General features: G+C 33.8%; 1 protein-coding gene across 1 annotated transcript in view; it reads right to left on the bottom strand.

The window, feature by feature from the left end:
* The window catches only part of ATP9B (ATPase phospholipid transporting 9B (putative)), a 506373-nt gene that overhangs the window by 224305 nt on the left and 268304 nt on the right, over window positions 1–13764 (bottom strand). Inside the window, exon 11 of the mRNA XM_044683481.1 lies at window positions 3769–3845. Within this exon, the coding sequence (XP_044539416.1) occupies window positions 3769–3845 (77 nt within the window). The remainder of the gene's footprint in view (window positions 1–3768; window positions 3846–13764) is intronic.

Below are 13764 nucleotides of genomic sequence, written 5' to 3'. Positions count from 1 at the left end.
AGCAAGAAGGGTATTCAATAGAAGGAGGTGAAATTCAAGCAAATATTTTTCCTTCTGAATTTATATTCTATCTAGTTAGGAAAATTAAAGGACTTTATTTTTAATTCCCATATCTAGATAAAAAATGCTACACAAAAACAATATTAATCTAAACTGAAAACTAGAAATATCAGATAATGCTCCCAATTTGTTCAAAAAATTTCAAAGACTTTAAGATTTAAATTTTCATTTAACAATATTTCTCATACTCACTAGATAATCAATACTGAAGTTAAGTACATAAGAATTTGATAAAATTGTAGGATCCAGGACCAACTGAATGGCTGAATTTCCCATTTATTAGTAACATGCTTTCTCAAATAAAAACAAACCCCTTTCATTCCTGATAGCTATTACAATTTTTCTTCCTCCCAGAAACATCTAGAAAATGCCTTAGTTCAAAGAGACAATATGCCATTTTTTTTGAGAAGAGACTACTATAAGAAATGAAACATAAGGAAAATTAGGAGAAATTATTGAAGAGATAAAATATTATTAAATTTCCAGGCAGGAATAGGGGAGGTAAAGAAAAAGACAGAATGACTAGGAATTAACGAACAAAAAAACAAACAAAACGAAACAAAAAAAAATTATGGCAAAGAGGAATTTTGGCTGTATCCATTATCCTATAAAACTTTACTCATATTAAATCAAGAAACATTTGTGAAATATATTTTCAGTGCTATGCAATATACTAAGTTTTGCAGATAAAAAGAAAGGCATAAAAATTCCCTGCCCTCAAGAAGCTCACAGCCTAACAGGGAAAACTGTATATTTGATTAGGATGAAAAAGATAAAACAAGGTAAAGTGGAGAGAATTTATTGGGGAAGGAATCAAGAGGAAGCATTCTAGCTGAGACTAGAAACCACTTTACACCTTTTAAGAGCCTAACAATATTCTGAATTTTGTTAGGGGATACAAAAGTAAACAAATCTTTATTAGCTTTGTAAAAAAGTACACTGAAATGTTAGGAAATTTCAACTAAGTTAGGAGCTTCCTCATTAACTATCTGCAGGTTATTTTGCCTCCCTAATCCTGACCTATACATAAAATATATGTGTACCTTCAGTGTCCTTCAGGGCCATTTTGTTAGGTAACAGCAATCTAATCTCAGCATCTGAAACGTGTTAACAGATGCTCATTAACTCTCAGGTAACACTAGTAAAATGCAACAAGGATTTTCTAATGGCCAGGGTAGAGTTTAAGGCTGGCTGAAAAGTTTTTGTGGCATTTCTGCCCTATCACATACTTCAAATCAGAATATACTGAGTGCTGGGGTATTTTAGGTAATATAATATTCACCATATTCATAATATGCATGAGTTATAGACTTGGAAATTAGTTATCCTTTTTGACTAATGAATTTCACTTAATTTGGAGCATTTTTTTTAAACTACAGAAGCCTTCTCTTCTTCCTCACCCATGATTATTTCCATTTTACTTCCCAGGTGGATTAAACATTAAGTATAGAAGACCACCTATTATTCAATCTATGCAATATGGTTTATTCAAGAATATTTTATATATTGTTTCCAAACTTTCATAGCCCATTTTGTTAGCCTGCTTTGTTGTAATATTTTCTCAAAACAGGAAATAGGACTCCTGGATCTCTTTCTCAATTTGTAATTACACTTCAGAGTTTAATCTCTTATAAGCATATTCTTCCTTCATTTCCCTCCAATCTTACATTTTTCCAGATGAAATTCATCGGTCACTTTCTACTCATTCACAGACTAGTTGCTCTTCCAACACTGTATTATTCTAGACAAGTGTTTTACTTTGTAGAACAGCTTATTCTTATCTGTTAAACACATATATCACTGTGTAATCTCAGTGATTAAGATTACATATTAATATGTAAATGCAAACTAAATTTTATCTGAGCATTTATTGTGGGTGATCTAATTCTTAATAATGCTTCAAAAAGAAAATTATTCTATCACTGATTTACCTTTTTCTGAGTACTATTTCCATAGAGGGGGAAAAATAAACACTCAACTCCTTAACTACTTAGAAGGAGGTAAAAATCAAAGCTAGTAGAAGTAGTACAGAAAAGGAAAGAAAAGAAATCATGTAATGCCTAAAAGGGAGTACTTAAGTGCTTAATGGATATAAGTTGGTATAATTAAAAAAATAAACTAAACACAATAAGCTTGAAAATTATTTATTTTATAGAATTTCATGTTAGTAAATTGCAATCATTAATCACTAGTCCAATTGAAATGGGTGTGAAGAAGTAGTAGGACAAAAGGGTGAATGAAATGATAAAGTTAGAGAAAAACTGTCAAACAAATGTCAAGGAGAATAAATAAAAGAAGAATACAAATGAGGGAATGAGGAGAACAATATTACAGAATAAAAGGAGCATATGGAGAAATACATTGAGGTAGTTTAAAAGATAGTTTCCTTTCAAAATATTATTAGAAAAAATATATATTCATCTATGCCCAGTTACTTTAAAAACTTTTTGACAAAATGCGAAAAAGAGAATAAAAGCTTAAGTTAAATGTCTATTATCTAGAATATTTGTTTTGTTTACAGAAAGAATAAATCCTTTCACTTTTGCTTCATGACACAGCCACAATAGAATAATACTTTGTGTACCAGATTCCATTCTTATTAACAATTAACTTTTTAAAATATTAATTTTCAACAAAGTGACTGTGCAAAATAACTAGTGCTTAAACAAGTCAGAAGCTTTTTATTTCTAAGTGATTATATTTTCTATGGAATTGATACATAAATACTGGTGATAAAATGTCCTTCTTGACATTAGTAGAAATATGTAATAAATAGATATAGAGTCTTACAGTTTCCCATGAAGTGCATAAAAATTTGTGCATGAAAATACCATTAGAGGTAATTTGAGTTAACCACGTTATTCTCTTGTGTATAGCTATGAAAATAGTATCTTGGTTTATGTTCTGGAGGAAAGGCAGTTAATAGAAATTTTGAGAGCTGGTGTAATAGTGTTACATATAGAGGTACTATAGTTAAAGGTTTATTGGCATTTTTGTGGCTTTTGAAGGATTAGTTAGTTCAGGTTACATATGATACACAATTCTAAATTCTTTAAAGTCATCTAAAAATAAAATGTACTTTATAAAATAATATTTTAATGTCAGACTAAAACCTACTAAATTACATAATTAGTAATATTTCATACACAGCTCCTGGCTTATACATAACTGGCACATAAACCTTCAAATTAGTTTAATAACTGATGTCTTAATATGAATGTTTCAAGTAAAATATTTTTGAAACAGTTAATAATTACTATGATAAATTTACTTGAAAACTATGAATAGTGAATGATAAAAATGAAGTGGGGGAAAAAAAAAGGAACCACTACACCCTGAAGCTGACAAATTAATGTGGAGGCCTACAATTATCTATTTAATCCTAGGTGTATTTTTTTTACATTGTTAGAATTGAGGGTGGCGGAGTGAAGGGTGCTAAATGTGTACACTGATAAATAAGTCAATTTAAGTTGCTGAAAAGAAACAATTAGAAATTTATCTTAGAGGACAAAGAATTATAACACTCTAACACAGCAGTACTATATCAAATCATCAAGTAAATTAGGACTGCTAATGCTTGTTTAAATGTTTCTTATGTGGTAAATTAAAAATGCGCAAACTTTACTAAACTACATATACTTTAAGGTCATTGAAAGGAAAAATGAAATTAATTAAAGAAGCCACTTTTTTTTTTTAAAACTAGCCTACCTTGTTTTTTGGATTGGATGTATTCATTACACTTCGAGTTTCTTTTCCAGTGTAAATAACAACACCTATTACAGTTCCTATAAAAATATAAAGACAATCCTTTAAACAAAACTGTTCATCAAGTGAGAAACAAATAAAAATTAAAATCTAACATATAATTATTTTGCTAGGAAAAAAACAAGAATATTGATTAAGCACTCTATACATTAACTTGAAACTACATTAGCAATTACTTAGTTTAAGAAAAGACTTCTTAAACTTTAAATGTATGTACTACTGTCTATGAATTTTTAGGGGAAGGGGAAGATGAGATTCAGACAAGATTTCAGCAGGAAAAAATCAGAGAATAGTAAATATTCAAATGATCACTCATGTAATATAAGTGAGCCTATTTTGTTTACACATAAATCATAGAAGAGAATTAAATGGCAAAACCTTTTCATCACTTTCACAAAGTGGTAATAGGCTTTCATTAGCATTCATGAAAGTGATAATACCCTTTCACTGACATCAGTGAAAGTAATAGGACCCTTTCATTACTGTCACTTAAAAAGATACTACCTCGTTAACTGTCCAAAATATTAACTTTTGAACTTAAAAACTTTAAAAACCAAAATGAAATATCAGAAAAGTAACATTAAAGTTTATTTGGGAAAAAAGGGCAGGTTTCCACCTACAAGATAAAAAACATGAAGGTTATAAATGCTGAAAAATGGTTTGCAGAATCTTACACTTTCTGGTATATATTTATGTTTAAAAGAATACAGTATCTTTAAAAAAAACTTATGCTCTTTTTTGCTAACTTCTTTACTAGTGTTACATTGTTCCTTTAAAGTTTTTTGTTTTTATGAAATAGAAAATGGATACATAATTCTAGTGAAAAAATTATACATGATTTATAATATTACTGTATGAATATTACAGTTGAATAATCTGAAACAGCTCTCAGCCTATAGAATGGTGCTAATTCAAATGCAAATTTATTTTTCATTAACAATAAACATAAAAAAAACCTGAAAAGCCAATTAAAATAAGTTTAGGAACTCATATTTCTAAATAAGGTTAGTCTCAACAAGATTAATGTAAATATTTATATTGACAGCCTTTTTAGCTATTTTAAATGGATGTTCTCAGTAATCATTTCCCCTAAAATAAAAAACATAGGAGAAAAACAAGGAATTTAAAAAATTACACCGCAGTATATTCAGGTAACAATTAAGTGATGCTACTTAATTTTACAAGAATATAGCTATATACACTGAAGAGGATCACATGTGTTGCTAATCAGAAATATTTGTTCTTTCAAGGTATGTAATCAATATTGCCTTAAACAATAATTATACCTATTTTCCACGTGAAGTTACTGCCTTAGATATAAATGCTAAATATGAAATATTTGAAAATTTAAAACATATATTCTAATTTTGACAATGGCTTTCATACAATACCTTTTCTACCTTTAAATGATATATAAAATTTAGCTAATCTATCTCATCTGTTTCATCCAAAACAGAAACACACCATTGTATTAGGGAAATGAGGTCATAACCTGGCTATTTATGACCTTTAATGTATTATAACTACTCAGAATCATTAAATTTGGAAAGGTAAATAATGTTCAACATTACTGTCCAAAAGGGAAGGAAAAAGACCTATTACAAATAAGTGGTAATGAAGGATTATTACTAAAATTCAAATATTTTCTTAATATGCAGTTCAGATGAATAAAATGGTTAATATTTGAATGAGGTACATTATACTTAATAAGCATTTAACACAGTTATACTATTTTCTAGTCAAGCCATTTAAACACAATTTAAATCTTAAAATACTGATGTGAGGGAAAAGTAGCAAAATAACTAAAACAAACTTCTGCAAATAAGTGATGAAAAGAGAAATATATATATATGTATATATATGCACATATAAAATTTAAAATAAACAATGGAACTCATAGTTTTATGGCAATTAAAAGTTTACAAACTGATTTTTCTCTCGAGAACTTTGGGAAGTATGTATTTCAATATAAGCATTCCTTCAATCAAATGAAGAAATTGAAAGGCTAAGTGATTTGCCCATAATCATGTCTACTAAGAATTTAAACCAAGACCTCCAGATTCCAAATAAACTGTTTTCACTTCACCAGACTTCCTCCTCAATACTCACTGAACACTGAAAAAAAGAAAAATTAAAACCAAATAAACCAGTAACCCTCACCCCTTAAAAAACAAACATGAATTTGGGTAAAGTGCTTTAAAAATTTTAAATAAAGGAAATTATTTCTAAAATTAAGAATTTTCTGTTTGAATGGGATACTTTAAAATTGATTTTTCATTTCAAGTGTTAAATTAAACTATTTTTATCTCTATCTTGGAAAGAAAAAATTTTCTAAATTAAGATGAAATTTAAGTATGTTTTTTATTGGTTTTAAGGTAAAGAAAAATTCAAGGCTCATAGTAATCTTCAAGAATGTCATATAACACTGAAAGCTGGAAAAACAATGTAAATCAATCATTTTAACCTTCAAAGTTACACTGAATATTCATAAAATTACTTCCTTTAACTTTTATGTCTAATATGAAAGATTACAAGACTTTTGCCTGTAATGTTTAATTATTTTAAAGAAAATTTCTTTCTCTAAATTCAGTATATATGTTGTATACACACACATCCACAAATGCTGAAAAATCAAAATTTCAATTTGATTATTTACTTTTTTAAAATGTTCTTAATCTTTTTAAAATAGAAATCATCTATCAATTTGCCTTTTCCCACATAACTTTCCATTAAAAAAAATCAAAGTTAAGCAAAAACCAACCATGAAAATCACAAGATCATTAGTTAAGGAATATTTTGTAGCTATAGCTCTCAGTTTCTCAAATAGGATGGGAAATGTTTCATCAAATTGAGGAACAAAATGGGTCACTTCATAATATCTCAATTGAGGGAGTTTGTGTATGTGTATATGTACACATCCTAATTCTGCTCCTTATCAGTTCATTCTAGTGTTCCCATATTTCTCTGAATTCTAATTCCTCATTTTTATAGTTACTTGCAGTCTAATATCATGTTATTGCATTCATATAACCAGTTTCTTCTATCTTTCCACAATTAATGGATATACTTGAAAATTAGCAAGAAAAAAAAAGACAAGAGATGCTTCACGTGAGAATAAGATTAATATTAAACATGAGCAAAATTATTTATACAGCTTAGCAACTCATTGTCTACAGTTTTCACTTAGAATATAGCCATTTCATGACTAATAGCTACATAGCCAGTTCATGATTAATAGCTACAATGTAACAAATTGAGGGACAGAACTTTGTGACTTTGAACCCCATTGCTAATGTGAGAGACAGTTCAGATAAAACTTCATTTCTACTCATGGTTAATATGTCTGATAAAATGATCTGAGACCTCATGGGAAAATGACTGGACAATCAAAGGTTTTTCTCCTTAGGAATTAGTACTAGTGAAAAAAATGTGCTGATACTTTTCCCTACATTCACTTGTTTTATGAAACTTCAAAGGGAATCACAAACCTCCTAAGCTTTCTACTAAAACAAATAACAAAGTTGACAACATGAGAATAAAAAAGAGTGGGTCCACTACTAATCTAGACATGGGGTCATAACAACATCCTGCTACAAGGGAAGGGTCATAGAGGCAGTCCACCTACCGTGTTCCCAAGTAGGAACAAGGCATCTACCCAACAATGTTCTTCAAGCCAACTAGTGTAACCCTTTTTTGCTATTTTATTTTTCCCTAATCATATTAAAAACAATTTTTAATATTCAATTAAAATGCTTTTGAGGCTCCAATTCTTTCCCTCCCTCCCTGTCTTCCTCCATCATTGAGAGGGTAAGCTGATGTAGATTTTACATTTGCAATCATATAAACCATTTTCCAATATTAGTCCTTTTCTGGAAAAAACCTGAACAAAAAAATGAAGAAAGAAAGTTCTTTCTCTGGGGACAGATGGCATTTTTCATTATGAGTCCTTTGGGATTGTCTTAGATCACTGAATTGTTGAGAATAGCTAAGTCATTCACAATCATTCATCATATAATATTGCTATTAATGTGTACAATGTTCTCCTGGTTCTGCTTACCTCACTCTGCATCCCCCCCAACTTTTGTCATTTTCCTTTTCTGTCACAATAGGGGATAGGTATGAGGTAGTAAATCTGAGCTCTTTTAATTTGCACTTCTCTATCGAGTGATTTAGAGATTTTTTAAAGATAACAATAGATAGCTTTGATTAATTCACCTGAAAACTGCCTGTTCATATTGTTTGACCATTTATCAATAGGGATAACTTGTATTTGAGAAATTCGGCCTTTAAAAGAGAAACTTGAAAACTTTAATCAGTTATGCTTGCTGTGTTACCCTCCTTCCTATTTTCCCTTTTCTGCCCTTTCTTTCTTTTTGCACTCTGTCCATCCTCAAAAGTGTTTTGCTTCTGATCACGGTCACCTCCAATTTGCCCACCCCAGCTTTTCTTATTGCCTTCCACTCCCACTTTTCCTGTAGAGTAAGATTTCTAAATGACTGAGTGTGTATGTTCTTCTCTCCATGAGCCTTTTCTGATGAGAGTAAGGTTCAAACATTTCCCTACCATTTCCCCCATCACCAACTCCACTCTTCTGAGCCTCTTTTGTGTAAAACCTAATTCTACTACTTCCTTAACCCTTCTCCCAATGTATTTCTCTTTCTTACCTTTTAGTTTTATTTTTTTAGATATCATCCCATTATATTCACCTCATATCCTTACCCCCATCTATGTATACTCCTTCTAACTACTCTAATAATGATAATGTTCATCTTCCTATGTAAGGATTTAATCAGTTTAACCCTATTGAATTTCTTATGATTTTTCTTTCTTATTCACCTTTTAATACTTCTCTTGTATCAGAGACCACCAGGATATGTGAGGATCCTATGATCACACAAAGCTTTATATATTCATCTAAGGAGGTTTTATCTCAGTATGGTTGGATGGCTGCCTTACAAAAAGCACTTCTGCTGCCTTACAAAAAGCACTTCTGCTTTAGGGTCCTGAATAATTCTAGAGACTGTGACAATCAGGAGACAAATTCTTGGAAAAGTTGGTCTCGTCCTTGTATGATCTTGCTTAGCTCCTGGGTCCTGCTGGCGGTGGGAAGTCTACACCAGACCTGCAATGCTATGACTTTAATTTGCTGGTATACTAGTGAATTATAAGCCAATTGATTTTGAACTGCAGCATAATCTCCTTTCTCAGTAAGCATGTCACAGGTAATTCCAAGCTGAGCATTCCTATTGTTTTCTGCCTGAGTTTTTGTTTTATCAACATATCCAGATTTTCATAATAAAAAGTTTCCTCCAGACAGACAGGCCTTTGTGATCATTTTCCAATTATTCAAGGGGGAGAATATTATCAGAAAGGGTCTCCACTAATCTCAGTGTAAACGGGGCAATAGAGTCATATTGAAAAGTAATTTATTTTAAATATTCCATCACTCTGCTCTATTACTGGGAAAATTCATCACCTATCTCCTGCATTTTGGTTATGGTCTGTTGTAAAAGGGAGAAAGCTCTTGGAGCAGGGGAAGGAGTGGTTAGGGCAGCAGAAGAGGGAAGACAATTGGCTACTTTTCCTAGTAATTCTACGCTACATTGGCTCCGCTTTTTCTGTAGGAGCTCTTGGTGAGTTTCCTGCAGAACCAGTTTTTCTGGCTATGATGACTGTGAGAGGAAACTGGGGGTTTGGGGGGGGGCACAACGAAAAAGTTTGTTTTGTTTTTTTTAAATCCTTGTACTTCGGTGTATTGTCTCATAGGTGGAAGATTGGTAAGGGTGGGCAATGGGGGTCAAGTGACTTGCCCAGGGTCACACAGCTGGGAAGTGTCTGAGGCCGGATTTGAACCTAGGACCTCCGGTCTCTAGACCTGGCTCTCAATCCACTGAGCTACCCAGCTGCCCCTGAAAAAGTTTTGTCATTTTGAATTCATCTCTGAGGGAGGCTTATGTTTGGATTCAATGTTTTCTTTCTGGAATTTTGGACAGGAGTCTACATTCTGAAGTTTATAGTTGGGATCTAAAAGGTCTCTTATCACTTTAATCCTCTCCCCCATTTCTTCCCAGGCTTCTATGACATACTCAAGAAATTCTGGAAGTGAGGCATTGTTCACTTTGGTACCTTTTGCCTGTAGTGTAGATTTTAATACTTGCCAGAGTAATTCTGTTTCTTTTGACTTAGCCTGTCCCGTGCTCCATTTTTACTTATTGCTGGCTTAAGGTCCTTCTGACCTGGTAAGCCCTCCTGGCTATTAAATCTTCCTGGCTGGACTCCTGACTAGTCCTTTTTACTCTTTCAAATTTTTCCTGTGGTATTGGGGGAAGAATTTTTCTTGCCTGTGATCCCTCAATGAAGAGTCTTTGCCTCTGGGGGAGGATCCTTGTTCAGGTACCAGTTGTCAGAGACCACTGAGGAACAACTGGATTGGGGTTCCAAAGGGTAAAAATGCAGACAGACTTAGGAGAGCTGATGGCAAGCAACTGGCAAGTTTACTGATCACAGCTAGTGTTATATAGTGCAATATTACATAAACTAAAGGATTAGGAAATCTTTTTCATGGACAATGGTTAGTAATGATTTATAATCTCAGTACAATAACTTAGTTTACTTCACCAAAGTTTAGACAGAGTTTTCCATAGGATAATAAATCATAGGTAAATATGTAACATCTAGCCCAGATTCTCAAGGAAATGTATGCTGCAGTGGGTTTGTCAAGAACAGCCAGTTATTACCAAGTACAGCAGAGGGGTGGGGGTTGGAAAGGAAGAGTTTGGGGGGCCTCATGTGAGGAGTGCTACGGGACTGATTCTGGCCAGATGAAGGCTTTGATTTTACAGGGGTCCACTCTAACTACTGGGGGCTACACTCTTCAATCTTCTATTTGAGAGTCAAAATTTCTATTCAACTCTGGTCTTTTTATTAGGAATGCTTGAAAGTCCTCTATTTCACTGAATACCCATTTTTTCCCTTAAAGGTTTATATTCAGTTTTGCTGAGTAGGTGATTCTTGATTGAATTATTAGCTCCTGTATTCCAGACCCTCCAAATATTTAATGTAAAAGCTGCTAAATCTTGTGTTATCCTGATTAATAATAAATTTTTGGATACTTGCAATATTGTCTCCTTGACCTGGGAGGTTTGAAATTTGGCTATATTTCTGAGAGCTTTTTATTTGGGGAACTCTTTCAGGAGGTGGTCATTGGATTATTTCAATTACTATTTTACCTTCAGGTTCCAGAATATAAGCTTTCCTTAATAATTTCTTAAAAGATGATGACTAGGTTCTTTTTTTGATCATGGCTTACAATGGTCATGTAATTCTTAAATTATCTTTTCTGAATCTATTTTCTATGTCAGTTGTTTTTTCCTAAGAAATATTTCACATTTTCTTCCATTTCATTTTTAACATCTTTTTTCCTGATATGATCATGGATGACATTAGCTTCAACTTGTGCAATTCTGATTTTAAGAAATTATTTTCTTCAGTGAGTACCACCTTTCCCATTTGTCTAATTCTATTTTTAAGGAGTTCTTTTCTTCATTATTATTTTATTTTTTCCCAATTAACATGTAAAACATTTTTTTCTTCAATGAATTGTGTATCTTTTTATCATGTGGTCAATTCTACTTTTTTATTTTCTTCAATTTTTTGTCCCTCTTTTAAGACATTGTAGATTCTTTCCTGATTTTCCTGCATCCCTCTCATTTCTCTTCCCAATTTTTCTTCTCTCATATTATTTTCTAAGTCTTTTTTGAGCTACTCCAGGAATTATTTTTTTGAGGCTTTGGATGCAACAGGATTGATTTTTTTGTCTTCTTCTAAGTTTCTATTATGATCTTCCCTGCCGCTAAAATAACTTTGTTGAGTTTCTTTTTTTGGCTGTTTGCTCATTTTCTCAGTTTTTCTAGACTTATATTTAAAAAGACTGTTATAGTTGAGCTCAGTTCCTTTGGGGAAAGGGAGACTGGCCCAAGCTTCAGGTTCTTTGTGCAGCTTTCATAGCACTCTGGGGGAATCTGTTTTCAGTACTTCCAAGATGGTGTGACCTAAAGAGGAGTATGCATAATACTCTCTTGGTTTGTGCTCTGGTCTTTAAGGGATTATATGTACTTTTTTTCATCCTAGAACTAATGACCAGCAATTCCTGCTCCCTTTTGACAGTAAGCACTGCTCTTCTAGTGCTTCTCATCACCCTGGAATTGTGACCTGGATCTCAGTCTGGGCAATGCAGCAGAATCCTCCACTAAGAGCCAGCAACAGGACTACTCTAATCTCTTTTTAGACCAGTTGTCTGATTTACCATGGCCTGACGTCTTCAGAAGCCTTTGCATAGATTCAACTGCCTCTGAGGCTTGTGATGCTTTGTTGAGATAGCGCCTTCCTTAGTGCACCAGAACCTACTCAACTCCCATACTATTTGGTCCATATAAACCTTTCACGCCAACTTTCTAAGTTGTCTCAGAATGAAAAATTATTTCATTCTATCACTTTGCGAGTTCTGTAGCTCCATAATTTGTTTTGAAGCATTATATCAACATGGTTTAGAAGATAATTTGGGAGAGATTAGAAGGGGTTCTGTTTCTTCTCTGCCATCATGGCTCTGCCTAAAGCACCCACTTCTGAAAAGACAATATAACTATAAATATTTCTCAACCAGCCTCCAACTGGTAAACTGATTGTAATGGTTCTCTTCTGCCATGTCAGGGCAAAGTGATTTTCCCTTAGTGTAATCACTACCTAACTAGGATATAGCATTAAAGTACCAGTCAAGTCAACCATTATAATAGCGAGTGTCAAAAAAACCTTTTTCTCCCAGAATAGATCCTTCTTCCTTAAAGGTCTTCCTCTACTAATGCCCATATTAGGAGCCAAATGTCTTCTCATCTTACTCTTTCCTAAACACTCTGAAGTCTGATTTCCAACCTCATCATTCAATTAAAATTTCTCTCTCCAGGCTTCCGGGTTAAGATGGCGGCAGAGTAAGAAGCAGCTCTTAACCTCTCCTGACCGAAACATACAAAACTCCTCAAGGGGACATAAAAACAAGTCCAGACGAACGGAGGAACCCCACAACAGGGCACAGCGTGGAAGGTACGTGGAATCGAGACATTTCCAAGCTAAAAAGGGCTCTCACTCACTCAATCGTGAGCTGAGCAACCGCCCCACCCCCACCCCCTCCACACTCACCTATAGCTCCGAACCCAGCTAAAAAGAAATAGAGCAAGTTTGGGGCACCCATCGAGTCATCAGCAGCTCCGGGACCTGTTCCTGACAGCAGCAAGACTTAGGACCCCATTAAGTCAAAAAAAGCACGCGAAATCTGAGCGCGCGCGCCGGAGCAGGACGCTGGGCCCGCAGAGAGCCAGCTGAGTAGAGGCGTGGGTGGAGGCAGAACTAAGCCTAAGTGGGGAACCAGTGCAGACGGGTATACGACTGTGGAAGCAGCACCCTGAGACTTGTAAAGAAACCTCCAGCAGAGGATCAAGCAAGAGGGCCCACCAGGGGGCTTGACCTTGGAAAAAACCAGAATTCAGACCTCAGGAGCCAATAGATTGGGAACAGACACTGAGCCCGAGGATAAAGCTGAGAAGCTGCTGGGCTAATGATGGCTACTCAGCATCAGCATCAGGAGGTTCAGAAGAGAAAGAATAATAACAAAAAGAAGAAGTCTTTAACACTCGACAGCTTTTACACAGAGAAAATCCAGACAACCGAGCAAACAGAGGAGGAGAACAAACAAGCATCCGGACCCTCCTCAAATAAGGAAAACTCCTCACAAGCTATGGAAGAGTTCAAAACTGAGATTCTGAGGAAAATGGAAGAGATCTGGCAAGAAAATAACAGTTTAAAAGGTAGAATCTTGCAATTGGAAAGTGAGGCTCAGAAATCAAATGAACTGATAAGCAAATTGAACACCAGAAATGACAAGATTGA

This window comes from Gracilinanus agilis, chromosome 1, assembly GCF_016433145.1.
Source record: "Gracilinanus agilis isolate LMUSP501 chromosome 1, AgileGrace, whole genome shotgun sequence".
Lineage (NCBI taxonomy): Eukaryota > Metazoa > Chordata > Mammalia > Didelphimorphia > Didelphidae > Gracilinanus > Gracilinanus agilis.
The sequence above is the reverse complement of the archived record's forward strand: the minus strand, read 5'-3'. Positions and strand labels throughout refer to the sequence as shown.